The sequence below is a fragment of the Podarcis tiliguerta genome (genome assembly GCF_965153285.1).
Source record: "Podarcis tiliguerta genome assembly, chromosome: 9".
NCBI classification, from domain to species: domain Eukaryota; kingdom Metazoa; phylum Chordata; class Lepidosauria; order Squamata; family Lacertidae; genus Podarcis; species Podarcis tiliguerta.
In genome coordinates, this window is record NC_139542.1 from 13,382,626 (window position 1) to 13,410,512 (window position 27,887).

General features: G+C 45.9%; 1 protein-coding gene across 1 annotated transcript; it reads left to right on the forward strand.

Annotated features, from left to right (window-relative positions):
- The first annotated feature begins 664 nt into the window (after window positions 1–664).
- GPAT3 (glycerol-3-phosphate acyltransferase 3) lies at window positions 665–27,631 on the forward strand. Its single transcript, XM_083398528.1, has 12 exons — window positions 665–1,384; window positions 8,221–8,278; window positions 11,334–11,604; window positions 15,060–15,134; window positions 15,839–15,928; window positions 17,834–17,927; window positions 19,249–19,364; window positions 21,286–21,341; window positions 23,716–23,801; window positions 25,089–25,217; window positions 25,457–25,536; window positions 26,539–27,631. Exons 1-12 carry the CDS (start codon window positions 1,241–1,243, stop codon window positions 26,657–26,659), a joined length of 1,320 nt encoding a protein of 439 aa, XP_083254654.1. The 5' UTR covers window positions 665–1,240; the 3' UTR covers window positions 26,660–27,631.
- The last annotated feature ends 256 nt before the right edge of the window (window positions 27,632–27,887 follow it).

Below are 27,887 nucleotides of genomic sequence, written 5' to 3' on the forward strand. Positions count from 1 at the left end.
TCCCAGTGTTGGTGCTGACCTTTAAAGCCCTGAACGGCCTCAGTCCAGTATACCTGAGGGAGCGTCTCCACCCCCATTGTTCTGCCCGGACACTGAGATCTAGTGCCGAGGTCCTTCTGGCAGTTCCCCCGCTGCGAGAAGCCAAGTTACAGGGAACCAGGCAGAGGGCCTTCTCGGTAGTGGCACCCGCCCTGTGGAACGCCTTCCCACCAGATGTCAAAGAGAAGAACAACTACCAGACTTTCAGAAGACATCTGAAGGCAGCCTTGTTTAGGGAAGCTTTTAATGTTTAATAGACTATTGTATTTTAATATTTTGTTGGAAGCCACCCAGAGTGGCTGGGGTATGTATGTATGTATGTATAAATAAATAAATTATTATTATTATTGTTGTTGTTGTTGTTGCTACTGCATTTAGGGTGTCTGGTTGGCCACTGTGAGAACAGGATGTCAGATTAGGTGGGATGCAGTCGGCTTTTCTTCTGTTCTCCAGGACATGTTGCTGAATACACCTGCAGCTGGGGGGGGGGGGGCTGACAGTAGTTCCGCCCACTGCCGCCGGTCTTACTCGCGATCCCCATGGGTGCCAACTTGAATAATGGGGGTTGCGACAGGTAATCCAGATCCCGCCCAATCGATCACAGGACGGGGCGCACCCACACTATTTAAATGGCAATGACTATCAACTGGGGCTAGGGATGGCCGCCTCAACTATTCTATTGGAGTTGGCTCCTATGCTGAGATCACAATGTGGCCGTGAGCGAACAATCGAAGGGGCGGGATCCCGCCGCGCGCCGGAGTTGCGCCTCGATGGCGCGCCCCCAGGAGCCTTCGCAGGGAGACACCCACGCCGCTCATGAGATCGGGGAAGCTCGTCTCTTGCGGGGCTCGGCAGGAGCTCCGCTCCTCCTTGACCAACCCGAGTCCCAGCTCCGAACACGCCTTCCTGGACGTAGTCTCCCTCCTGCCCAAGCGCTCGCCCGGCGGCGACAGCACCCTCGCCAACAGCAGCCTTGCGCCTTGGGCGCAAAGGAGTTAAGTGGGTGGAGCTGCGCCGCGGCGGAGCCGCGCGGAGAAAGAGGCGGCCTCTCCGGCGCTGCTCTTTGCCCAGCCTTCCCCCGGCGAGCCCGCACGGACGGCTTCCCCCTGCCGAGGCGGGGCGCGGCGAGCCGGCGTCCGGCTCAGGCGCTGCAGCGAGTAGGGCGTCTGGGGAAGCCAGCGCGGCCCCCGCAGCCCTCGGGATGGAGCAGCTCCTGGATCTCCTGCTGCGCCTCTTCGGCTTCTGGTTCTCCGCGGTCTGCCTGCTCATCGTGCTGCCCTCCATCTTCGGCGTGTCCTTGGGGATCTCGGAGCTGTACCTCAAAGTCCTGGTGAAGACCTTGGAGGTGAGTCGCGGCTCAGCGCTGCCTGCGCAAAGGGCGACGCGTGCCGCCCCCTCGGGGCTACCTCTCCAAAATGAGCAGCAGAGCTTTCCTCCCTCTTTCCCGATCCCCCCCAAGGTAACGCTTCGCCGCCTGCTTTCTCCTTGCTGCGCTTCCCCCCATTCCGCCCCCCCCATGCCATAAACAACAGCTGACCTTTCTTGCGTGATTCAGCGGTTTGCAACGCGGAGGAGGGCGTGGACGTCCTCGCACCCGCGATGCTTTTTATTTTGCACTTCAATGAAATGGGCCTTTGGGAAGCCCCGAAAGGGTCTTGGACGCGAACAATGGCAGCTCTTCAGGGATCCCCTCCCTCCCTAAAAATCCTAGATTCAGTTCTGCGGAGGAGCGAACGCGAGGCTGACCTCCAATTCGTCGCTGCGCCTGTCATTCAGTTCTCCCCCCAAAAAATCCATTTTCGCGTTGCATCCCCGGCGTTAGCCAATCGGGGAACGCAGATACGCGCACACCCAAAGATAATAAAGGGCTATAGGCTCGAGAGATGTCTCCTCTGTGTTGTTCCACCGACAGGTTAGTGCATTTAACCCGCCCCGCCCCCATAAAATACGCTTTATGCTTATTGATTCTGCTTTGTTGTGAGATTATGTTGGCTTCACTCTAGAGATGTCTGCAGTGCCTCGGATAGTTTCTTCTTATGGGGGAAAAACGGCCTACTGGTCTTATTTAAAAGCCTGAAGGACATCCGTTCTCCTCCATGCAGAGCATCTGGGATGCATCCTTCCCATTTAGTGCCTCTACCTCATTTTTGTGTGATTTCTGGTTTCCTTCTTTTTCTAGAGGTTGGTTTTATCCTTATCCTCCCTCCCTGATGGTTTGGGCTACAGCTCCCATCACTGCTGGCTGGGGCTTATGGGAGTTGTAGTCCAAAACATAGGGAGGGCACCAGGTTGGTTAAGGCTGGCTCTCATGATATATATATATTAAATGCTTTGGACACTTATATATATGCTGACACACAATGGCAGAGTCAAGCCAACAGAAGAAAAGATTGATGGTGAGCCTATTCATGGAGCAGGTAAAGAAAAGCCTTGTCTCCTCTTAACAAAATGCATAGTTGTTGCGATGGTAAATTCAGTCGCTTGCCAGAGCCACCCAGCCTATTGTCAAGAGCTCCCAAGGCGTGTTGACATCCAACCACCATGTGTAGAATGCTCTCCAGAGACTGAAATCTGATCTTCAGGAGCACGACTAACTCAGCGTCCTCTTCTTAAACCGTCCTGCTTGCCTTTCATCGTTGGAAGATGAGTTATGGGATCTTGGTTTATTTTGGACTTGCATCTGGCTATTAATGAATCTTGTTTGTTGGGCAACAAAACCAGGAACTTAAAGGAAAAGTGCTTAAAGCAAAAGGAGAACAATTTAAGGCTGGAGGTGGACATGAAGAGTTGCCCTTTGGACTCCACTTAATGACTCGTGGTGGAATAGCAAAATACTGTCCTGCAATATTTTTCTTCATCCGAAGCAGGTTTTAATTAACAGTGCTGGGAGAGAGAATGGACTTTATTGTCCTTCTCTCCCTGTACAAAGCTGCCATTCAGTTGCCTTAGACCCAGAATCGTGCTTATACTCTTGCGATGAAGTCCTAATTCATCATGCAAAGGGGTTATGCCCATAGTCAGTTTTGTTCTTGGTAAATAACGCAAAGGATGCTTCCAGATTGTCGCTCCTTTTGGGTGGGATTCAGTCACATACTGGCCAATTCAGGTTGTGCAATTAAAGCTGATTTGGAGCTCTCTTGACGACAACACTGCTTCCCCAAAAGGCTGGTCATTTTGCAGTAAGGGCATGGTGGGAAAGTGTGGGATGAAACTTGCTTGATCTAATCTCCCCGCAAATCGTGATGACTGCACAATAAACAGGTCATCTGGAAAGGGACCTTGGAGTCACAGCTGTGGTCTGCTGTGTGAAGTTAGTATTGCAAGTTGTGGCATTTCATGAGCATAACAACTTCATTGCACTGAATCTTTCACTGAAGATATAGGGTGCCTTCGTCTTGCATCAGCTGCAGCATACATAAATATGCCTTCAAGAGCATCGTTCAGAGACCATAGGTAAAGGGAACCCTGACCATTAGGTCCAGTTGTGACGACTCTGGGGTTGCGTGCTCATCTCGCTCTATAGGCCGAGGGAGCTGGCATTTGTCCGCAGACAGCTTCTGGGTCATGTGGCCAGCATTACTAAGCCACTTCTGGTGAACCAGAGCAGCGCACGGAAACGCCGTTTACCTTCCTGCTGGAGCGGTCCCTATTTATCTACTTGCACATGACGTGGTTTCGAACTGCTAGGTTGGCAGGAGCAGGGACCGAGCAACGGGAGCTCACCCTGTCACGGGGATTCGAACCGCCGACCTTCTGATCGGCAAGTCCCAGGCTCTGTGGTTTAACCCACAGTGCCACCCGTGTCCCTTCAGAGACCATACTGGTGTACTAAACTTCTTAACATTGCTAAACATCATGACATTGCTGGATCTGAAGGCCTTGTCATGGAACAGTCATAATTAAATGCATTCAACCACTGTCACAACTTGGAGTTTCCACACCCTGAAACCATTTAACGACTAGTGCTGGGACATTGTGATCCAGGCCTTGGACACATACACATACATAACTGTTCAGTTGAGATCAGTGGGGCTTTCATTCAAGTCAGTCTGCTTAGGATGATTATGATGATGATTAATTTTGTATACCGCCCTTCATCACAAGGTCACAGGGCGGTTCACAACATAAAAATACACAATAGTGTTCGAGGTGACAAGAATTAGCCAGATGCTGTTCATCACAGGGTCGACTATGAATAGTAGAGCCTTAAAAACAATCGGCTGTCTCTGTTTACTTTCTTCATGGGGTTGCTATGAGGATAAAATTAGATAGCTCCATAATAAGCATCCCTGGGCTCCTTGGTGGAAGAAAAGTAGCGGATACAGGTTTGATTCCAGGACTCAACACAGCTAAAACAAGCTAGCTGGGAATGAGGGCGAGACGGGGCATGTCAGTGCAGAGAGGATCCTTGCTGGATCGTGCCAAAGGTCCAACTAACCCAGACTTCTGCTCCCCAATAACCAAGGAGAAGCCTCTGCGGAAGGGCATGAGCAGAGTTTGTAGGACAGTAGAATAGGAGGCATGTGATTGATTAGTAGAGCCGCCTCCTGGTTCACCAAGAAGAGGTGAGGTTTGCAGGTTGAACCCCTAATATCTCCAGGTAAGAGGTCCCCTGCTGAAATCCTGGAGGAATGCTACCTACTAAGCTCGATGGAGATCGCCGAAGAATTGATGCTTTTGAATTATGGTGCTGGAGGAGACTCTTGAGAGTCCCATGGACTGCAAGAAGATCAAACCTATCCATCCTTAAGGAAATCAGCCCTGAGTGCTCACTGGAAGGACAGATCCTGAAGCTGAGGCTCCAAGACTTTGGCCACCTCATGAGAAGAGAAGATGCCCTAGAAAAGACCCTGATGTTGGGAAAGATTGAGGGCACAAGGAGAAGAGGACGACAGAGGACGAGATGGTTGGACAATGTTCTCGAAGCTACCAGCATGAGTTTGACCAAACTGCGGGAGGCAGTGGAAGACAGGAGTGCCTGGCTTGCTCTGGTCCATGGGGTCACGAAGAGTCGGACACGACTAAACAACAACAAAAGCTCGATGGATGGTCATCGGACTTGGTAGAAGCCAGCTTCCTGTATTCCTGTGAACAGGTCCTGAGGGTGCTCTAGAGACCCAAGAGTCATAGCTGAGGCCTTAACTCCTTTGCTGTCATAGCTCTGTGGGAGTAGGCAAGGAGACAGGTTTGAAAAGGAATGGGAACTGAAAAATATGGGTCAAAACATCACTCCACACAATGGTGGGTAGCCACGATGGCTGTGTTGTACCTCCACCGTTGGAATACCAGCATTTGGGAACTGCAAGGCAAGTGAAGAGAGTGTTATTGTGCTCAGGAACTGCTTGTGGGCTTCCCACCATAAGGGTTTGGGTAGCTATTGTGCGGGACACAGGTGGCATTGTGGGTTAAACCACAGAGCCTAGGGCTTGCCGATCAGAAGGTCGGTGGTTCGAATCCCCGCGACGGGGTGAGCTCCCGTTGCTTGGTCCCTGCTCCTGCCAACCTAGCAGTTCGAAAGCACGTCAAAGTGCAAGTAGATAAATAGGTACCACTCCAGCGGGAAGGTAAACGTCGTTTCCGTGAGCTGCTCTGGTTCGCCAGAAGCGGCTTAGTCATGCTGGTCACATGACCCGGAAGCTGTATGCCGGCTCCCTCGGCCAATAAAGCGAGATGAGCGCCGCATCCCCAGAGTCGGCCACGACTGGACCTAATGGTCAGGGGTCCCTTAACCTTTAGCTATTGTGCGGTGTTCAAAATTTGGCAAGCACATTTTGCACCTGGCTTTCGACTGCTTGTGGCCAGGTGATGATGCCCGGGTACCAGCATGGCGCCTGACATCTCCACCATCTGGGGATCATTGGATCTGCTTTCACACACGAATGCCCCATCCTATAGAATTCTATCAGTTCTATTTTATCTGCACTATCGTAATGAATTTCTGAATCCAAAATGCTTTTTCTGTGCAGCCTGAGCAGGAGCAGTCACCATTAAGAAAAAGAGGTCAGAACGGGACAATATATATATGTAGACTGTCCCTGGATCAAGTAGCTTTACTTCTTTTAAGTTCTCCAAGCTGTTAACCTAGCTCAAGGTTGTCATCGGAACTAGCCTAGCCAGATGTTTAACTGATAATCACAGTCAGACAACCATTTGAAAAATAAGAATTTAGAGCCGTCTTGACCCAAAATGGCAACATCAGTTTTAGTTGAGTTGTTGAAACCTATTTGATTGGAACTGGTTTGCGCCATCTGTTCCTGTGTACTCTGTGGGGATTAAGTTATTATAGTTGTTAGGTGTTACCTTGTTGAAGTAGTCTGTTGTTTGAAACCAGTAAGATTACATATTACTACTATACCTTAAAACCTATAATTATATTATACAGTTAACAGGGATGAGGATCACATGTTACAATCTGCGTGCAGGTTTCAGATTAAGTTCTACTGAGAAATGCAATCAAAAGATGTCCAGATATTTGCTTTAAAAACTGCCAGTGAGGAAGGAGATTCCAAGCAGAAGTGTTGGTTTCTCAAGAACATCTTTCTCCCTCCTCTACTTCTTCCTCTTCCCAAAACATTAACATATGGGAGTTGTTGGCGTGTCTTTCAATTTTTCATATCATTGTTGACATACATGAGCGGGAGAACCCTTGAGTAGGTGCTGCTGGCTGTTTTTCAAGCTCTTTCCTCAAATCCATTTATAGATCCATCTTCAGACTATTTATCTTGGACTGGGAGCTTAGAGCTCATACCTGGATTGCAACCAGCCATGCCACAACTCCCTGTCCCTATAGGTGATTGGAGCAAATACTGTTTAGTGCAGAGGGGTAGGTTCTTCATTAGAAGGCTTGAAGTTGAGGCTAGATGACCACCTTTTGAAGATGCAGTAGAAATTCCTGGACCAACAGGAGGTTGTTGCTAGCTGCCACAACTTTGATTGGTTGTGTGGTGCTGTCACAGGCGTGTGATCCAACCGATCTGTGTGGGAAGCAGATTTCTGGTGGCTGCGATGCTCTACTTGCAGAAGTTTCTTTTGAGTTGGGCTGTGGTGACAAGCCTATAGATAGGAAAAGGCAGTGAGCATGAGCTGGGGCTGAAAGAATTGTTTCCTATGAACCTGGCTTGGCATATCTAACTGGGGTGGTGGTGGGAGGGGAATGGCTCTTAATGTCAGAAGAATGCTGCCGGTTCAGGGGCAAATGCCCATCTAGTCCAGCACTTTGTTCTTACGGCGGCCAAGAAGATGTCCATGGAAAGCCGGCAAAGAGAACAAAAAACTTAAAAGCCACATTGACAGGGCTTGAGCTAGATGACCCTTGACTTCTCTCCAATTCTTTAATTCTGTGGCACAGTAGCAATTAGAATATGATTGAAGGTGTGGTGCTGTTTTTTTGTTTTGTTTTGTATGGAAAACTTGAGAATGGGGAACTGAATGCTCAAGTACGGTAGCTATTAGCGCATTACCAATACAGTATTAATTCAAATAAGTACCGTATTTTTCGCTCTATAAGACACACCAGACCACAAGACGCACCTAGTTTTTGGAGGAGGAAAACAAGAAAAAAAATATTCTGAATCTCAGAAGCCAGAACAGCAAGAGGGATCGCTGCGCAGTGAAAGCAGCGATCCCTCTTGCTGTTCTGGCTTCTGGGATAACTGCACAGCCTGCATTTGCTCCATAAGACGCACACACATTTCCCCTTACTTTTTAGGAGGGAAAAAGTGAGTTTTATAGAGCAAAAAATACGGTATATCTCTTAAGGCAACTCTTAAATGGATAATAGTCACCATAAAAACATACATACAGTCATACCTCGGGTTAAAGTAGCTTCAGATTGAGCGTTTTCAGGTTGCGTTCTGCGGCGACCTGGAAGTAACGGAACGGGCTACTTCCAGGTTTTGCCGCTCGCGCATCAAAATGATGTCACTTGCATGCGCAGAAGCGGCAAATCCAGACGCGCAGACACGGGTTGCGTTCTGCTCAGGGTGAGAATGGGGCTTCGGAACGGATCCCGTTCGCATCCAGAGGTACCACTGTACCAATAAGATGTTAGAAATGATAAAAGGATCTCTTGCGAGCATCTCTTGCAACAACAGTATTTAGATCAGGAAGATGAACTACCGGTAAATCAGAATTAATACTGCACATTTGCCTTATCTGTCCCTTTTCTTCTTTACAAAACAGTGGGCCACGCTGCGTATTGAGAAACAGAGAGAGGCACAGAGGCTTCCTTCTTCAAATGGTAAGGGTTTTCTTAAAAATTAGAACTGTTGCCCCATTATAACAAGAATGGCTGTTTGGAAGGGGGGGGGGGGGGAATGGTCCTGAAATCTGATGTAAAAATCTTACAATACTTGGCTGTCATCTAATGGTAGGGACACTCATGTGGGTCCATCAAGGGTGTTAAACCAAGTCTTCTGTATGGGGGTCTTGATGTGATAGTCCTGGAAACCTGATTGCCTGACCCACAACTGCCTGCGCTAGTCATTTGGGACGCATAAGTGTGGCTTTTAAGTAAAACAACTTTTGCAATGTTTTCCTTCCTGGACGCTTAGAGGAGGGTTCCTTCTTGCCCCAGGTGGCTGTTTACAAGCTTGTGCAGATCCATTTGGTTCACGTTGCCCAAAGACAGTGGAAATTTTGCTCACTAGTTGCCCTTCCTTTTTATAATTTTGGAAAGTGATGCTGGATTGCAAGTTGAGCCCATGTCCCCTTTAGTAAATAAGGCCTCTATGTCAGGTTTGAGAAAGAACAACTCGCTTCATCCCTGACCATTTGGCATGCTGGCTGGGGCTCATGGGAGTTTGGAGTCCATCAATATTTGGAAGGCTCACAGCTTAGCCACCTCTGATGCAGAAGCACCCACTGGGTTCCAGGTAGCTTTAATTAGGAGATTAATCAACCAAACAAACATTTTGTTGATTAAGTGGTGTGGTAGATGTTAAGGTTGGGCTCAAGAAAACATAATACCAAATTTTGGCACTACATAGACTAGCCTTGGGGGACGCGGGTGGCTCTGTGGGTTAAACCACAGAGCCTAGGACTTGCTGATCAGAAGGTCGGCGGTTCAAATCCCCGCGACGGGGTGAGCTCCTGTTGCTCGGTCCCAGCTCCTGCCAACCTAGGAGTTTGAAAGCATGTCAAAATGCAAGTAGATAAATAGGTACTGCTCCAGCGGGAAGGTAAACGGCGTTTCCGTGCGCTGCTCTGGTTCGCCAGAAGCAGCTTAGTCATACTGGCCACATGACCCGGAAGCTGTACGCTGGCTCCCTCGGCCAATAAAACGAGATGAGCGCCGCAACCCCAGAGTCGGCCATGACTGGACCTAATGGTCAGGGGTCCCTTTACCTTTTTAGACTAGCCTTGAAGAATTTGTGTGCTTCTTGCACAAAGCAATTTCCAGTCTTGGTCTGAGGCAAACCATAGTTTATTTTTTCCAAATGACTCAACTGTTGTTTGTGCTTGCCTGCAAACCAAGACCACAGGTTTGTCAGTTTGGTGCAGAACACAGTTTTGCACTAGGAGTGGAGAGATGCGGATTCGAATCCCCGCTTGGCTGTAAAGCTTGCGGTGTAGCTTTGCACCAGTCACATTTTCTCGGCCTATCCTGTCTCACAGGGCTGTTGTGAGAATGAGAATTGGTGTGGCAGAGAAGAGCCATAGATATTCCCTAAGCTCCTTTGGCGGGAGGGTGGCATTTTTTAAAACAACAGCATAGTAAGTTGGTTAAATCTGTCCTTTATCCGATTTGTTTTACTTGCTCTGGTATCTTTAGTTGCAACACATTTTCCCCCCTCTTGATTCCTTTGCACTTAAGGAAAGGTGGTTGCTTAATACAACTTCCATTTAACCAAGATTTTGAAATTGTGGTTTCACTGCACTGCGGTTGTCAGTAGGCCACTGTTGACCGGGTGGAAAAGAATTACGCTGCTTTTACTTTGCTCGTCACTAGCTTGAGGTTTTGAAGACTTCTGTTGTTACTGCTTGATATCCAAAAAGCAGTGGCGTAGCGTGGGGGGGTGCAGGGGGGGCGGCCGCACCGGGCGCAACATCTGGAGGTTAGGGTTAGGGGGCGCAAATCCACGGGTTAGGGGGCGCAAATTACTTGCCTTGCCCCGGGTGCTGACAGCCCATGCTACGCCACTGGGTAAAAGGAGGGTGGATTCAGCCCCTGAGCTGTCTCTGCTTCCTGCTTCCCTGGCATCCCTCTGAGGCTTGCTCCAGTTCCCTCTGCGAATGTGACCCCTGCTTTACTCAGTGTTGCACCTCCTTCTTCTATAGCGCATTGTTAGCTAAAACGCCGCCCCAGGCTTGCATAATTCATCACTGTCAGGCTGGTCCCGAGGAACAAGATCTGTGGGGAGTCTCTTCCCTTCACCAGCTGTTGACTTGGAGGATTGTATTATTCTCTCGAGACCACAGAAACCACTCTTTCATTTCCCCACCGTGCATTGCGTTGGGGACCTCGGGTCGTTCCAGAGTTGCCCTGTTATCTCTCCTCCGGTTCGGGTTCCAGCGCATTGGGCAACGGCGCGGCAGCCAGAAATCCAGCCTTTCCTCCTGGCTCAGGAAAGATAGTAAATATGTAGTTATCAGGAAAAACAACAGCTTCACCTGCTGAAGTGAATTTTCCCAATTGCCGCAGGTGGATGAACAGATGGGGAAGTGGGTGGGTTCTGCTTGAAGCAGCCATGATTTTACCCTGGGGGAAAGCAGCTGACAGGTAATTGAGGGAAACACCTTGTTGTTGTTTAGTCGTTTAGTCGTGTCCGACTCTTTGTGACCCCATGGACCAGAGCACGCCAGGCACTCCTGTCTTCTCAAGGTTTTTTGGGCCTTTTTAGTCACTTCCTCGTCCCTAAACAAAGTGTCATTCATCCTCCATCTAAAGGAACCAATTGGTATTAAGTTCATCACCATCTTTACTGCATTATGGTCGGAGCAAGTCTTTGGGCAGATTTCCACTTTTTTTGTTTTTGGTGCCAGACCTCTAGTAATCCAGATTTGATGGATGAAGTAATTCCAATTGGTTTCAGCCAAACCACATGTGGGAGCAAGGCTTTCCCGCCCAGGGAGTCACCGGGCTAATGGGACTTTGGCAAAATTATTTCCTGCTGATCTCTTAGATAAAATGTTGACGCCCGATCCCTTTAATAGCAGATATGAACTGACCTTGTGGAAATGGTACCAGGTGTTGCCTGGGACTTGCTTTGCAGATAATTGACCTGCCTACCTCCCGGCTTCGTTTTCTCATTGAGCTATAATGTGCTTTTTATTTATTTATTCCCTACCTGAAGTTATCATACAGAGGGACCAGACCACCATGGAGAAAGCCATTGCTGGCCTGCGCCATGGGGACTTTGAGCTCTCCGATGTGTTTTACTTCTGCAAAAAGGGGTATGAAGCGATTGTGGAAGACGAAGTCACCCAGAGGTTCACCTCGGAGGAGCTGGTCTCCTGGAACCTCCTCACCAGGACCAACGTCAACTTTCACTACATCAGTTTACGGCTGACCATCGTGTGGGTCATTGGCGTCTTCGTTCGCTACTGTCTCCTGCTGCCTCTTCGGTGAGCCTGTCTCTATTTGTGGACGTAGGAAGCTGCCTTTATACAGATTCAGGCCCTGGGCCCATCACAGTCACCATTGTCCACACCTTGAGTAGCCAGTGGGCAACCTCTCCAGTCTGTCTGTCTGTCTGTCTGTCTGTCTGTCTGTCTGTCTATCTATCTATCTATCTATCTATCTATCTAAAATTTTAAAAACTCAGTGAAAAAATAATGTGAAAGAAAAGAAAGATGAATAATGTGAAAGCAGGGTGGATTTGATTTAAATCATATCAATTTACAGTGGTACCTCTGGATGCGAATGGGATCCGTTCCGGAGCCCCGTTCGCAACCCGCAGAGGCACGTCTGCGCACGCGTGGGTCGTGATTTGCCGCTTCCTCGCACACGCGTGAAGTCATTTTAAGCGTCTGCGCATGTGCGAGCAGCTAAACCCGGAAGTAACGTGTTCCGTTACTTCCGGGTCGCTGCAGAGCGCAACCTGAAAACGCTCTACCCGAAGCTACTTCAACCCGAGGTATGACTGTAAATCATGATTTAAATCATGGTTTAAATCACTAGTCAGTAAGAGAAGCCAAGTTACAGGGAACCAGGCAGAGGGCCTTCTCAGTAGTGGCACCCACGCTGTGGAACGCCCTACCACCAGATGTCAAAGAGAACAACAACTATCTTACTTTTAGAAGACATCTGAAGGCAGCCCCGTTTAGGGAAGTTTTTAATGACTGATGGTTTATTGTATTTTTAATATTTTGTTGGAAGCTGCCCAGAGTGGCTGGGGAAACCCAGCCAGGTGGGCGGGGTATAAATAATAAATTATTATTATTTAAATAATTTTTTTTTACAGAAATGCTCATTCTTGCTGGGATAATCTTAATGTTTACAACAAGGTGAAGGTCTCATTTTTGGAATAATAAATTTTCAGAGTAGTTTTTTCAGTTATATCAGAAATTACTGAATTGGTTATGCTATTAGAAATACATAGACAGATAACTTATTAAACCTCACAATAATTTCATAATTAACTGTTTATATTTGGACAGCCTTTCTGCTGTACTTTATTAGAAGGAGAGAAAAAAAATTATTTCCTTAATAACAATTTAAACAATTTATTTAACAGAAACTGATTCTGTGTATATAAATTTGCAAAGGAACAATGGGATTAAGGTTTTTCCTCAACTCTGTTATGTTTATTTTATAACATTTTCCCCGTGAAGGAAAGGCATATTATCTCTGCAGACACAAATCCACACTTTTGGAGTCCTGCAAAAACAAGCACCTGCGATAATATCGTCCCATTAGAAAAACTGCCCCAAATAACCTTACAGAAACCTCTGGAAGAGCATGACATTGTGAATGGATTAATGGAATTTATTTACCAAAAAAATTAAACATTGCATATAAAGCCTCATGCTACATAATTAAAAACAAACCCTTATTTCCTGATGAATAGCCTTTGGGCTATAATGTAAATTAACTAGAAAACTCTCTTTAGAAAGATTTTTCCTCCAAAAGCATTTAATTTTAAAAAATCCAATTTAAATTAAAAAACTATTTTTTGGATATATGTATTTTTAAAATCATTGATATTTATCCACCCTGTGTGAAAGGAAAGAAAGAGAAAAAACCTCCCATTTATTCAGAAGGAACCAGTCGAGCTTTAGCAGTTTTAAATGAGCAAGGGCCTGGTGCACAAACTCTGTTCTCTGCTCAGCTAGCCCCTGAGAACAAGCCCAAACTGCATGCCAGGCTGAAGGTTTATGTGCAAGCCAGCACACCGGTTTCTTTTTTAATAGAGTGGATTAACAAGCCTAGCTGCGACTTAAGGATGTGGCACGTCTATTTGGCAAAGGGCGGTAGCTCAGTGGCAGTGAACTTGTTTTCCACACAGGCGGTTTCAGGTTAAACGCCTGGGTTGGAACCATGGAGAGCAGTGGCCAGTCAGTGTTACCAATGGCCCAATGTGGTATAAGGCTATGTTGTCCCTTGGTATTCTGGATGATTCCTCCTGTTGGCCTCTGAAGCCCGGCAAATGCTCTCCTTTGCTATTCTCTGTCACTGGGGTTGAGCTGAGATGGACCCTTGGACTCTGCAGGAATGCTGCAAATAACATACAAGCTTGAGTTAAGTATTATTATTAATTACACTAGTGGCCAAAATTGTGGAAACCTTTTGGGAAAAGTGTATTTCTGAGGTTTGATGGCTCACAACACCACTTTCTTTTTGAGTAGCACCATAAAATTATATATCAATGGGAAGATAATTTAATGAAGAATGTAATGCAACAAAGTTTGCTCAGTTATCTGTCTTCTATCAAAAGTTATAGCCAAATAACCAGAAAAAGGAAGCATAAGTTGCTTAGGTTGATATGCAGTATGTAACCAATGAGCATGAGTGTTTAGAGAGTCAATCGGGTTTTGTGAGCCATCAAACCTAGAAATACTTTCCCCAAAAGGTTCCCACAATTTTGGCCACTAGTGTGTATCCCAGCTTGCCTCCAAGAAGCTCAAAGTGACAACATGGTCCTTTCCCTCCTCATTTAATCCTCAGAACAACCTTGTGAGGTAGGTAAGGCTAAGACACAGTGACTGGCCCAAGGTCACCCAGTGAGCTGAGTGGGGTTTTGAAACCTGGTCGCCCAAGCCCTGCTCTGACACTCAGTGTTTCCTATATTTGGGCCTTCAGCTTTTTTTGGACTACAGTTTTCACCATCCCTGACCACTGGTCCTGCTAGCTAGGGATCATGGGTGTTGTAGTCCAACAACAGCTAGAGACCCAAGTTTGGGAAATAGTGCTCTAATCACTAATCCACACCACAATACGTGACCCAAGCCCTCGCCTGAAGACACACGATGCAGTACTTTGCTGCAGCCAAGGTGGTCAGTGCCTGGATGATGATGATGATGATGATGATGATAACACTACAGTGGTACCTCAGGTTAAGTACTTAATTTGTTCCGGAGGTCCGTTCTTAACCTGAAACTGTTCTTAACCTGAAGCACCACTTTAGCTAATGGGGCCTCCTGCTTCCGCGCCGCTGGAGCATGATTTCTGTTCTCATCCTGAAGCAAAGTTCTTAACCTGAAGCACTATTTCTGGGTTATCGGAGTCTGTAACCTGAAGCGTATGTAACCTGAAGCGTATGTAACCTGAGGTACCACTGTAGTAGTAATAATAATAATAATAATAATAATTAATAATAAATAAGTTATTATTTATTCTTTGCCCATCTGGCTGGGTTTCCCTGTGAACCCAAGTATGCTACATGGTTATGGATATAGTTACATTTTAAAAACTCATCAGGAGACCAAAAGTATGCACTTTAAGGAAGTATTTCTCTTCCGATCAAACTTGTTTGTCAGGATTTCCAATTGCAAATTATCTGAAGATGCTCCAAGTAGGATCTGATGGTCTTGAATGAATAATGCATTTTGGATTTTCCCTTCTGTTTTTTCCCCCCCAGGGTTACCTTGGCACACATTGGGATCCTTTCCATGATTTGCGGCAGCACGCTGGTAGGCCAGCTTCCAAACGGGGAGTAAGTGGAATCTCCTTTGCATCAGTAGCTTTGGGATAAGAAGAGGGTTACGAAACAGAAAACAAAACTCCACCTCCGCCTTGGGCCAACCACTTGCGTCAACGCAAGCTGTTTCTTAGAATTATTGGAATGCCGATTGACAGCTGGGATTCGCATAGCGTTGTGCTGTGCGCAGCTTTATAATCTTGTGGGAGCAAGTTTCATTATGCGCTGTGTAAAACTAAGGGCCCATCCGTTTTGCCAAAAAAGTTCTTATAAACATAGGTGACTGTGTTTATAAGAGGGAAAGCAAAGGGGGAATTTCCATTTATGGAGACATTGAAATAAGAAGCAGAGAGATGGGAATCAACTGGCGACAGAATCTTAGAGACTTGGGGTGTAAAAGTAATTGATAAGGGGAGCGCGAGAAGAGTGAGAACTAAGTGGGGAGCTGCTGGATTTTGTAGAGAAGAGGGTGTCCATTATTTTTGGGAGGCCACTTTCCCAAAACATGCATTTTCTGAATACGTATCTTTATAGACAGAGCTACGGAACTGTTTATTCTTCAGTTTGTTTGGAATGTTGACTCCTCTTTTGCTATCAAGAAGTTGAAATTAGGTTGTGATGTGTAAATAACCAGTGCTGCAACTCTTAGATTCTGGGAAATGTGGACCTAATTTAGATTTCTAAGGCTGCTGTTACACCCAGTTTTTCCTGTTTTGCAGAACGAAAGACTGGCTGAGTGACCTTGTCCACCTCACCTGCTCCCGGATCCTTGTCAGAGCGCTTTCCGGCAACATTTATTACCACAACAAGTGAGTGAAAGAAAACAAAACCCCTTCTCAGGACAGAAGTTAGATAAGTTCTTTTCTGATGGTGCCAGGTAGATCAAGGTGTATTTTGTTGCTGCTGCTGATGTACATATCAGGCAGAATCAAGTGGTAGAATGAATTGTACCACCAGAGTTTACAAGTCTGGGATCACATCTTTTTAACATTCTGTTGCGTAAAAAAACAAAACACCTCTGCAAGTAAACTGCTGGCACAGCAAGGGATGGATGGCACTTCAACTCTTTTAAGCTGAAGTGCTGTTTGCTTAACTTAAAGTAAGTTTTGTGTGTGTGTGTTTGGGCCCCTCCAGACAGGTGTGTTGTTTTTGCAGGTACATTCTGCACTACTTCTATGGTACATCAGTAGTTCCCTAGTTAATGGTGGATTAATGCTTGGCTGCCCACACATTCCTTCCACTTCTGCAATGCATTATTATTGTACTGCATTATTGTACTTTTGCGCTGGAGCACAACACATCTGGGACAACTTGTCCATCCGTCCCCAGTACAGTGGTGCCCCGCAAGACGAATGCCTCGCAAGACGGAAAACCCGCTAGACGAAAGGGTTTTCCATTTTAGACCACTGTACATTTGTGGTCTAAACAGTTACAGAATTTTTGTGGGAAGCAAAAGGGCAGCCACCGATTTGAAACAAAGAAATTATGTCCACCCTAAAATCTTTGCAGGCTCAAATGGTATGCAGAGTGGGATTGCACATAACTGCCCCTGAAGGCATCATGAATACACAGTGAAAAGGAGGCTTGGAAGGGCCTGTTGTGTTTTGTTGTGAGATGGATTCAGAAACTTCATTTTCCCCCAGCTGTCTCAAGTGGTACAGCCTACTCTGTCATCTCTGGGCTCTGTTACCTGCATGATGCTTCTGCCCAGTAAGAAGAACAGGGCTTATCTTTCCCTGCTCGGATGTCAACATCCTCTTCCGAGTATAGTCTGTGGTCCTTTGGAAGGGGCAGTGGGTAGTGACATGAAGCAGGGCCTTTTTGGTGGTGATGCCTTGACTTTGGAATGCTCCCGGGGGGGGGGGGGAGACTTACCCAGTAGCTATTAATAACTTTATTCCCCACGAAGTTGTCTGAACCTCTTTAAAAGCCATCCAAGTTGGTGGGCATAGCTGCTTTCCGTAGGAGTGAGTCCTATAGTTGTAACTATGCACTGTGTGAAAAAGTGCTTTCTTCTATCTGTCCTGAATATTCAGCTTCACTGGATGCCTGAGTATTATGAGAGAGGGACAAAAACTATCCACTTCCTCCACAGCTTACTTAATTTTATACAAGTTTTATCATGCCTCCTCTTACTTGACTTTTCCTTGAGCTGAAAGGTCCCACACGTTGTCTGTGTAGTGCCTGTGTGTGGGTCTTCTGGGGGTTAAAGACCATTAAAAAAATGCCAAGTCCAATTGCTTTCAGAATACAGTGGTACCTCGGGTTAAGTACCGGAGGTCTGTACTTAACCTGAAACTGTTCTTAACCTGAAGCACCACTTTAGCTAATGGGGCCTCCTGCTGCTGCCGTGCCGCCAGAGCACGATTTCTGTTCTCATCCTGAAGCAAAGTTCTTAACCTGAAGCACTATTTCTGGGTTAGCGGAGTATGTAACCTGAAGCGTATGTAACCCGAGGTACCACTGTATGCTTTTTAAAGTCTGTGCGCTGCTTTAAATGTCTTGCTTGTGGCTGAGAATTGCAGCTTAGAAATGTTAAATGTTGACAAAGAATGCATTTTCTTTTGACTTTTAAATGCTAACTCTGCTTATTAAGCCTTTACAGCAAAGAATACTCACGTGTAACATGCTGAAGGTTTATGGGCATCTTGCAGCCGCTCGTCCCCTACTGCAAAGTTGTGAAAAACTTGTGGTGTCCTCCTGTCATTTTGCAGGGAGAACAAGCCTAAGAAAGGAGGAATTTGTGTTGCCAACCACACATCCCCAATAGACGTCGTAATCTTGACCAATGATGGCTGTTACGCAATGGTACGTCTTAAGTCTCATGAGTTTTGCAATTCCAAGGACTGAGGGTTGTAAAGACCTCTGTACACGAAGCCAGCGTTGAACTGTAGCTACTTCCTAGTTGCTAATAATTGAAGTCATTGCATCGTGTTGAGAAAACTCTTGATGCAAAAAGGAAGAGGAACTGGTGCAACTGATTTAGCTATGCAGCTGCACAGAAGCACTTTCAATAGTTTTCACCTGTCAATGCCTATCAGTGTGGATAACACTTGACATTGCTTAAGAAAGCAGGTCTCTGTCCTGAGGAGCTTACAGTTGACACTGAGAAACGGAGAAAGAAGAGGCAAGGGTAAATAGGGAAAGAAAATGAGGAAGGTTTACTGCTATAGCGAGGCAGATATTCAAAGGCTGTGTCTTACCTGTGCCAGAAAAATAGTTCCCCATGCAAAACACACAAATATTGTTGACATGCTTGCCCAATTCACTGCCACGAAGGCTTTGTTCAGTGGTGTCCAAACTTTTTTCAGAGAGGGCCATATTTGATGAAGTGAAAGGCCATGAGGGCCGATTAACCAATGTTGTTAACCTTTGAGCTTTTTAAAGGATTTTACCACAGGAAATAAATTGCCACAGGGGCCAGATTAAATTGACCAGTGGGTTGAATTGGGCCCCCGAAATTGCCTTTGGACATGCCTGGCTTTGTTAATCAAATACTGGCAAAGGCCCCATCTGCACCCTGCCTTTAAAACAATGTTCCATCATTTGGAAGATGGAGCGAGCTTGTTTTCTCCTACTCCGGAGAGCAGGACCCAAACCAATGGATTCAAGTTAAAAGAAAGTAGATCCGGACTAAACATCAGGAAGGGCTTTCGGACAGTAAGAGCTGTTTGACAGTGGAACCGTCTCCCTCAGGAGGTTGTAGACTTTCCTTCCTTGGAGGTTTTCAAGCAGAGGTTGGACGGTCATCTGTCATGGATGCTTTAGCTGAGATCCCTGCATTGCAGGGGGTTGGACTAGATGACTCAGGGGGTCCCTTCCAACTCTACAATTCTATGATTCTAGGAAGTGACAGTAACGTGCAGTAGGAAGTGTGAGATAACCACCTCCCTGACACAACGTTGTTAACCTCCCAGCAAGCAGAACAGAATGGAAGCTCAAAAACCAGATTGTGGGCACTTAAAGATGACATAATCATGTCCTTCAAGAATGACATCACTTTCAGTGTCGGGGGGCTGGGCGATCAACTCCACTCACAAGGCTCCTTTATAGTTTTGAAAGGGAACTATTTTGAAGGAACTCCCTGTTAATTTGATTTTGTCTTTTTTTTGGTGGGGGGACCTTACAGGTGGGCCAAGCTCACGGGGGCCTCATGGGCGTTATTCAGAGAGCCACGGTCAAAGCCTGCCCACATGTTTGGTTTGAACGCTCCGAAATGAAAGATCGCCACCTGGTGACGAAAAGGTATGGGCTTTGTTGTTGTTTTTTTACCTGAACACCAAGAGACAAATGGCAGGGGTCAGCAAACTTTTTCAGCAAGGGGGCCGGTCCACTGTCCCTCAGACTTTGGGGGGTGGATTATATTTTTTGGGGGGGAAATGAATGAATTCCTATGCCTCACAAATAACCCAGAGATGAATTTGAATTTAATTTGATTTGATTTAAACTGGTTTTATAATGAATTGGTTTTAGAATGCTGTATTATTTTATTGTTGCTAGCAGCTCTGAGCCCGGCTTCGGTGGGGGAGGGCGGGATATAAATAATTTATTATTATTATTATTATTATTATTATTATTATCATCATCATCATTATCATCATTATCATCATTATTATTATTATTAAATAAAATCACACTTTCTACTCACGTAAATACACCAGGCAGGCCCCACAAATAATCCAGAGATGCATTTTAAATAAAAGGACACATTCTACTCATGTAAAAACATGCTGATTCCCGGACCGTCCATGGGCTGGATTGAGAAGGCGATTGGGCTGGATCCGGCCCCCGGGCCTTAGTTAGCCTACCCATGCTTTAAAGCTAACATATTTGTACGCTTCTTATTTACTGCACGGAAAAGTGTGGCGCTCCTTGTCTTAACTGACATCGGGGATTAGAAAAGTAAGGTAAGAAAGAGGGCCAGGCTAATGGTGTGCAGTCTCTCTGATATGTCATTGCGTTAGTTCTGTCCATTCATAACCTTGCAAATGCAAATAAAGGTATAGTCTGCCTCAGGGTGGATTTGATTTAGCTCAAATCAATTTAAATCACGATTTAAATCACTAGTCAGTAAGACTTAATTTGAATCTTTTTTTTTTTTTTTTGCAGAAACACTCATTCTTGTTGTTAATATTTACAACAAGATGAAGGTTTCATTTTTGGAATGATAAATTTTCAGAGTAGTTTTTTCAGTTATATCAGAAATTCCTGCTTTGGTTATACTATTAGAAATACATAGACAGTTAATTATGAAATTATTTTGAGGTTTAATGAGTTAACTGTGTATATATCGACAATTTTTCTGATGTACTTTATTGGAAAGGGAAAAATAATCATTAGTAACAATTTACACAATGTATTTAACTAAAACAATAACATTATAGCATATGTATCCATGTTTGTTAACTGATGTGGTTAAACAATTTTTTTTTTTAAACTGAGTTTTAGCACACATGAAAAACGTAAAACAAATCCTTATTTCCTGATGAATAGCCTTTGGACTATAATGCAACTTAAATAGAAAATTATATTTAGAAAGATTTTTCCTCCAAAAGGATTTTATTTAAAAAATAAAAAAAATCTGATATATATAAACATTGTTTTTTAAGCACCCTGGTCTGCCTTATCTCTGGGCAAAACTGGCGAAATGGCCTTGGCCCAGTATACCTGAAGGAGCGTCTCTGTTCCCATCGTTCTGCCCAGACACTGAGGTCCACCTCTGAGGGCCTTCTGGCAGTTCCCTCCCTCCAAGAAGTGAGGTTACAGGGAACCCGGCAGAGGGCCTTTTCGGTAGTGGCGCCCACCCTGTGGAATGCCCTCCCATGAGATGTCAAGGAAATAAAAAACTATCTGACTTTTAAAAGACATCTGAAGGCAGCCCTGTTTAGGGAAGTTTGTAATGTTTAATGCTATATTGTGTTTTTAAGATTCGGTTGGGAGCAGCTCAGAGTGGCTTTGAAAAAGGATGTTGCCATCAAAGGCTACTGCTTGTGGGCTTCCCATGGTGGCATCTGGTTGGCCACTGTGAGAACAGGATGCTGGATTAGACCTTTGACCTGATCCAGCAACCCTCTACTTATGTTCTGAGTTATTGGAAGCAGATTAATTCCAAGAGACCCTCATGAGTACTGAGGCAAAGACTGAAATATTTCTCCTTTTCTTTCAGGTTGAGGGAACACGTCGCGGATAAGGAGAAGCTGCCCATTTTAATTTTTCCAGAAGGTAAAACACACTCTTCTGTTCCCTCATTTGTGGGTTAATAACAATTACGATACGATACGATAATCTTTATTGTCATTGTCCCATACAGAACAACGAAATTGAAAAATCTACATCAGACATTCAAAAACCAACACGCCTGCTAACCCAGCTATCCCAGCCTGGTTAATCCTCTAAAAACTCTGAGACCCCATAATTGAATACAATATACTCCCATAGAGACTACCTTACACTGTGTTTAAAACCAAAATCGTATTTGGATAGAAACTGTTTCTCAGGCGGCTAGTCCTAGTCTTTATAACCCTGTACCTTCTTCCAGAAGGCAGAAGCTGAAAGAGATCATTTCCGGGGTGCGCACTATCCTGCACTATCTCTGCAGCTTTCTTATGGCACCTGGAAGCATAGATTTGATCCAAGGTGGGAAGAGTGCACCCAATTATTCTCTCCGCAGTCTTTACAACCCTGGACAGCATTGTTTTCCCCCTGACCGTGCAGCTCCCAAACCACACACACAGACCATAAGTTAATACTGTCTAAGTCGCGCTTGGACTCTTCCCTCGCCGTGAGGCGTTCCCCTCAGGTTGGTTACATCAAATTCCTGTGAGAACATCCTCTCTTGTGACAGTCTTATGGAGGAAAACAGCAGAATATGACCGTAAACAGTGAGATCGTAATATGAGGCCCATCTTTGTTTGCCTCCTCCATGGCAACACAAGAGCAGGCCTTATCTGTGGTGGCTCCCCGTTTGTGGCATGCTATCCCCAGGGAAGTTCAATTGCTGCCTTTCATTAGGCACCAGGCAAAAGCATTATAACCAGGCCTTTGGCCTAATTTAACTATCTGTGGCTACTTAGATGCAGGCCACAGACATCCCATGCAGATACATGAAAACCAAGAGAAATAAGTTAATTTCTTATTTTCTCTTGGTTTTCACGTGTCTGCACGGGGTGTTTTTGTCTGGGTGGTTGTACATTGCTTTAGTTAGCCCTGGGGCAAGGTAATGCGACAAACAATTCAACAAATAATAAGGATGAATACATAAATAATAAAGGCGATGTGGCTGAGCTGCTCTCTTGCCCCTGTCCTGCCCCCGATACGTGGCTTGGCATCCAGCATATACCCCTTGTCAGGGGAGTCCTTAGCGTATGTGCCACCGGGGTGCAAAAATCCACCCAGCGCCCCCAAGTTTAGTTTAGCCCTCAAATTAACTTTTACGGTGGACGCTCGGGTTGCAAACATGATCCGTGCGGGATGCATGTGCAGGTTGCGATTCGGCGCTTTTGTGCATGTGCAATGCGCAATTTACTGCTTCTGTGCATGCGCAACCTGAAACGGCTGTAACCTGAGGTATGGCTATTGTGCTTATGTCAGACACCATGCTTACGCCTTATCCCTTGTTCACGAAAGAAGGGAGGAAAAAGAAACAAACTTTATTTTTTAATTTATTTACTGACAAGCGCCGCCATTTTAAATGACAAGCGCTGCCTCTGGCACGGTGCATCTTTGGTAAATGAGCGCACAAAGTCGAAAGTCCTTTAGTGAAGCAGGTACACCTAGGTATATATGTATTTTGTTTTTCTAGCTTGATCAAAATTATTTATTACTTCATAACAGGTAGAATCATAGAATCATAGAGTTGGAAGAGACCACAAGGGCCATCGAGTCCAACCCCCTGCCAAGCAGGAAACACCATCAGAGCACTCCTGACATATGGTTGTCAAGCCTCTGCTTAAAGACCTCCAAAGAAGGAGACTCCACCACACTCCTTGGCAGCAAATTCCACTATCGAACAGCTCTTACTGTCAGGAAGTTCTTCCTAATGTTTAGGTGGAATCTTCTTTCTTGTAGTTTGGATCCATTGCCCCGTGTCCGCTTCTCTGGAGCAGCAGAAAACAACCTTTCTCCCTCCTCTATGTGACATCCTTTTATATATTTGATAGGTAGATAAGAGCTTAGGCGGCTTCAGCGGCGGGCCCCTGGCGCTCCCCAGAATTGGGCGCCCAGGTGCCCCTCACCCCTGGGTAAAGATGGCCCTGTCCCTTGTGTAGACATTATTGAGCTGGATGAACCCATGGCCTGGCTTTGCATAAGGCGGCTCCCTGTGTTCCATTGTCGTTCACGGAAGGACTCCGGCTTGCACAATGGAAGTTGCCCTCCCTCTTCTTCCCCAGCCCGCAAAATAAAAATAAAAATAAAATAAAAATAAAAATATGATAGGGATGTAAGGAGATCCATTGAGCAATCAAAAGTTCTGGCATGATCGGGTCAACTTAGTTCCATACAGCCTTCTGCAACTCAGGACTAAGGCGAATAATGCTCCATCTGGGTTTGTGTTTACTGATTGCTCTGTCTTTCATTTTTTTTTTTCTAAAAACAGGCACTTGTATAAACAACACCTCGGTCATGATGTTTAAAAAGGGAAGCTTTGAAATCGGTGGCACAATCTACCCAGTTGCTATCAAGGTAAGGACACGCAAAAATGTTCTAGGTTCTAGAAGGTTTTCTAGCCAATTCTAGCCGGTTCCTAGGACAGCTATTCCTAGTGCCCTTTGGATGTGTTGAACTCCACGTCCCATCATCCCTGATCACAGGCTATGTTGGCTGCGGCCACTGGGAGTTGGAGACCAGCAATGTCTGGAGGACAACAGCTTCCCCATGTTTTCCCAGTAAGGTGTGGCTGCTGCTGGATCTCATGGATTCCAGCGCAGGCATGGAAGTCTGGAGATGCCTCCAGACAGGTTCAAGATACATTAAACTGGACGAAGATGCAAGTGAGAGCCAACATCAGGAAGCTCAGCTTCCTCCATCCCTGAGCATTACTAAAAAGGGACTAGGCAGAGGAATGAATGAAACGCAACCAGTCTTTTCCTGTTCTTACATCTGAAAGCAGATTTGTCTCTTTCAAGTGTGCCATAAACCCATGGCACCAAGTCCAGTACAGTGGTACCTCGGGTTAAGTACTTAATTCGTTCCGGAGGTCCGTTCTTAACCTGAAACTGTTCTTAACCTGAAGCACCACTTTAGCTAATGGGGCCTCCCGCTGCTGCCGCACCACCGGAGCACGATTTCTGTTCTCATCCTGAAGCAAAGTTCTTAACCCGAGGTACTATTTCTGGGTTAGCGGAGTCTGTAACCTGAAGCGTCTGTAACCCGAGGTACCACTGTACTAACTAGCTACAGACTACAGTCAAACCTCGGTTGTCAAACGTTATCCGTTCCGGAAGACCGTTTGACTTCTGAAATGTTTGAAGACCGAAAACTGAAAGCGGAAGCCTCAATACAATAGGGCGGTGTAATGGTTCTAGGGGTTGCTCGTGTGTAAGCCGGTGCAAACACCTGGCTGGATTGCCTGAGTGAACATATTTTTTTCAGATATTCTTTAAACTTTTCCCAGTCTTCTTCCACCGTCTCTTCTCTGTGGTCTCGGAGTCTCTCAGTCAGTTCAGCAAGTTCCATATATCCCATCATCTTCATCTGCCAGCTCCCCACCACTCATGAATGCTAACCTTGCAAGCCAAATGGGGGGAGCCTGCCGGACCTCATTGTGCCCATAGGCGAGAGGTTGTCACACCGCTGGCCTAATGGTTGCCCACCCCTCACCCTTTGAACTCTTGGTTAACTTCTCACAGCCCTACACCGTTTGGGAATTTCTGCTCCCTTCCAAAAATGCTCCTTCTAACATGGCTTGTGAAATGGCCCTTTTCACGTTGGCCGTGAGTGTGACTCTCAAACGCTGTCCTCCTCTTGTAGTACGACCCCCAGTTTGGCGACGCCTTCTGGAACAGCAGCAAGCACGGCATCGTCAGCTACCTTCTGCGAATCATGACCAGCTGGGCCATTGTGTGCCACGTCTGGTACCTGCCGCCGGTGACGAGAGAGGTATCTGCCCTTTTTTGCATTGTTGGCGGGTTGGCACAGACACTGCCGTTTAAGAAGCAGGAGGAACGGCCCATATTGGTGCCTTCGTAGCTTTTGGGGGCAGCTAACCAGAGATGCTGTTTTAATTCTCAACCCCCTTCTCTCCCTCTCCTGGCTAAACTTGAGAAGTCCAGAGTTGACTTCCTTATTGCATTTATATGTGTGTTACAGACAACTGCGTTCTGTTTCTTTCTTTGCAGGAAGGAGAAGATGCCGTTCAGTTTGCTAACAGGGTGAAGTCTGCTATCGCTCGCCAAGGAGGACTTACGGAATTGCCCTGGTAAGAAAAATGAGACTATGTCCGAGAGAGGAGAGGAGAGAGAGAAATTAGAGAGTACTCTGCAAAAATTTAGTGCCTTAAATTTCAGCAGTGGGTGGTAATGACCTAGAATTCAGTTTGCCATTTGTCTTGAATGCTTTAGTTGAGATTCCTACATTGCAGGGAGTTGGGCTAGTCCCTTCCAGCACTACAGTTCTATGGTTCTAGAAGTAACAGTGCAAGCCTAACCAGGTCTGCTCAGAAGTAAGCCCTAGTCAGTTCAATGGTGCTTAAAAAGGTAAAGGTAAAGGGACCCCTGACCATTAGGTCCAGTCGTGACCGACTCTGGGGTTGCAGCGCTCATCTCACTTTATTGGCCAAGGGAGCCTGCGTACAGCTTCCGGGTCATGTGGCCAGGATGACTGAGCCGCTTCCGACGAACCAGAGCAGCGCACAGAAATGCCGTTTACCTTCCCACCGGAGCGGTACCTATTTATCTACTTGCAATTTGATGTGCTTTTGAACTGCTATGTTGGCAGGAGCAGGGACTGAGCAACGGGAGCTCACCCCATCACAGGGATTCGAACCACCGACCTTCTGATCGGCAAGCCCTAGGCTCTGCGGTTTAGACCACAGCGCCACCCATGTCCCTTAACAAATGCAGTAGTGTCTAGCTGAACAGATCTGCGATTGCAATGACTTTTGGTTGTGCAACGGCCTTCTCCTTTCACCTCTCTCTCCACATACCCCTTTAAGTTCCTGCAGTCCTTTGTAGCACATCACCTGGATAGCTCATTTGGTTAGAGCGTGGTGCTGATAATGCCAGGGTTGCAGGTTTGATCCCTGTGTGGGACAGCTGCATATTCCTGCATTGCAGGGGGTTGGCTATCAACCCTCCAATTCTATGATTTGGGGAGAGAAGAGGGAGACGTTCTGTTGGGAATCCTTGCGCTAGCCAGCCTACTTAGGAGTGCCATCTTTATTCTGCTTCATACATTTCCCTTTCTGCCCTGTTCTTTTAAGGGACGGAGGTTTGAAACGAGCCAAAGTCAAGGAGACTTTCAAGGAAGAGGAGCAAAAGAACTACAGCAAGATGATAATAGGAAATGGAGCCTTGTCGAGTCGACCAGCAGACTCTGACTGATCTCTTCTGGCGGACGCTTTCCATGCCTCATCGCTATAGAAATGTGTGGATTGTTTTTCCCCCCATTAGAAAAGAGAAGAAATCAAAGCACCAAGTGTGGGGAGAGCCAAGGCATCGCTTTGTTTTCCCTTCAGCTGTGGCTTGTTGGTTTTGCCACTGTCCGCCGGTGAATTCTTGCTTTTGATGTCTGGGAAAAGAGGACTGGATTGAAGCAGAATGGGAAAATCCCAGGCAGCAACTTCTGAATGTTTGCCCAAGGGGGATTGTAGATAATGATTATAATAATAATAGTAATAAAAATCGAGCCCAAGTTATGTAGTTTGTACAAATAACAGTCAACGTTGTTTAAGTGGTTATGGAAAGTTTGGGAAACTCCTCTACGGTCACTCTGATGGATTGCTGTGTGTTGATTGTTTGAATAGGTGGTCTAACATTTCGATGGCTTGTTTTCGATGGATGTATTTTTGTTGTTGCCGAGAAGTTTTTAGGGAGGAAGTGAATGTCATTTAGTGTTACCAGGATGAACAGCTAGAAAAATGAAACCTTGACTGGTGGCTATTCTTGACAGTTGCAGTGAGGAACCAAAACAGCCTGCAGACATTGTTTTTATTTTTGTTCTTTTAAAAAGGTTGCTTCTTATAGAAATCCACTCCATCTTTCAGAAGAACTGTCTGGAAAAAATGTTTGATCCAGTCTGGGGGGCCGCTGTCCCACCCCTCGCGGAACGAGAAGAGCAAGTGGTTGAAACGCTCAATTTTTTAAAAATAAAAAAAACCATCACTCTGCTCCCTTTGTAATAAAACGCTAAAAAGTCAGACGGGGAAAAAATAGTGGAGGTAAACAGTGTCTGATGAAATGCACTTCTTCCATGGTCTGTGTTGGCAGCAGCCCTATATGTGTATCTGTCACTTCCTGTATGAGAAATGTTATGTTGCCTTATTGTAAATTGAAATAAATTCTATATTTCTACTAGTGGTAGCATTAACCCCCCCATTTTTTACTCATTCCCCACAGCTGGGCATAGTCCGCACTTAAAATAGAAACCTGGGCCAAGGTCACCCAAAACATTCAGCTTGAATGAATTATGCACGTAAAATACCTTTTACATAATCTTGTCGTGAGAGACCAGAGAAGCTCCTGGAGCCTCAGCCCCCTATCAGTGTCAATTGTATTTCCCTTGTGGCTTTTGAGAGTTTGCCCCTGTGTTGCCACTCTCAAGCATATCTCC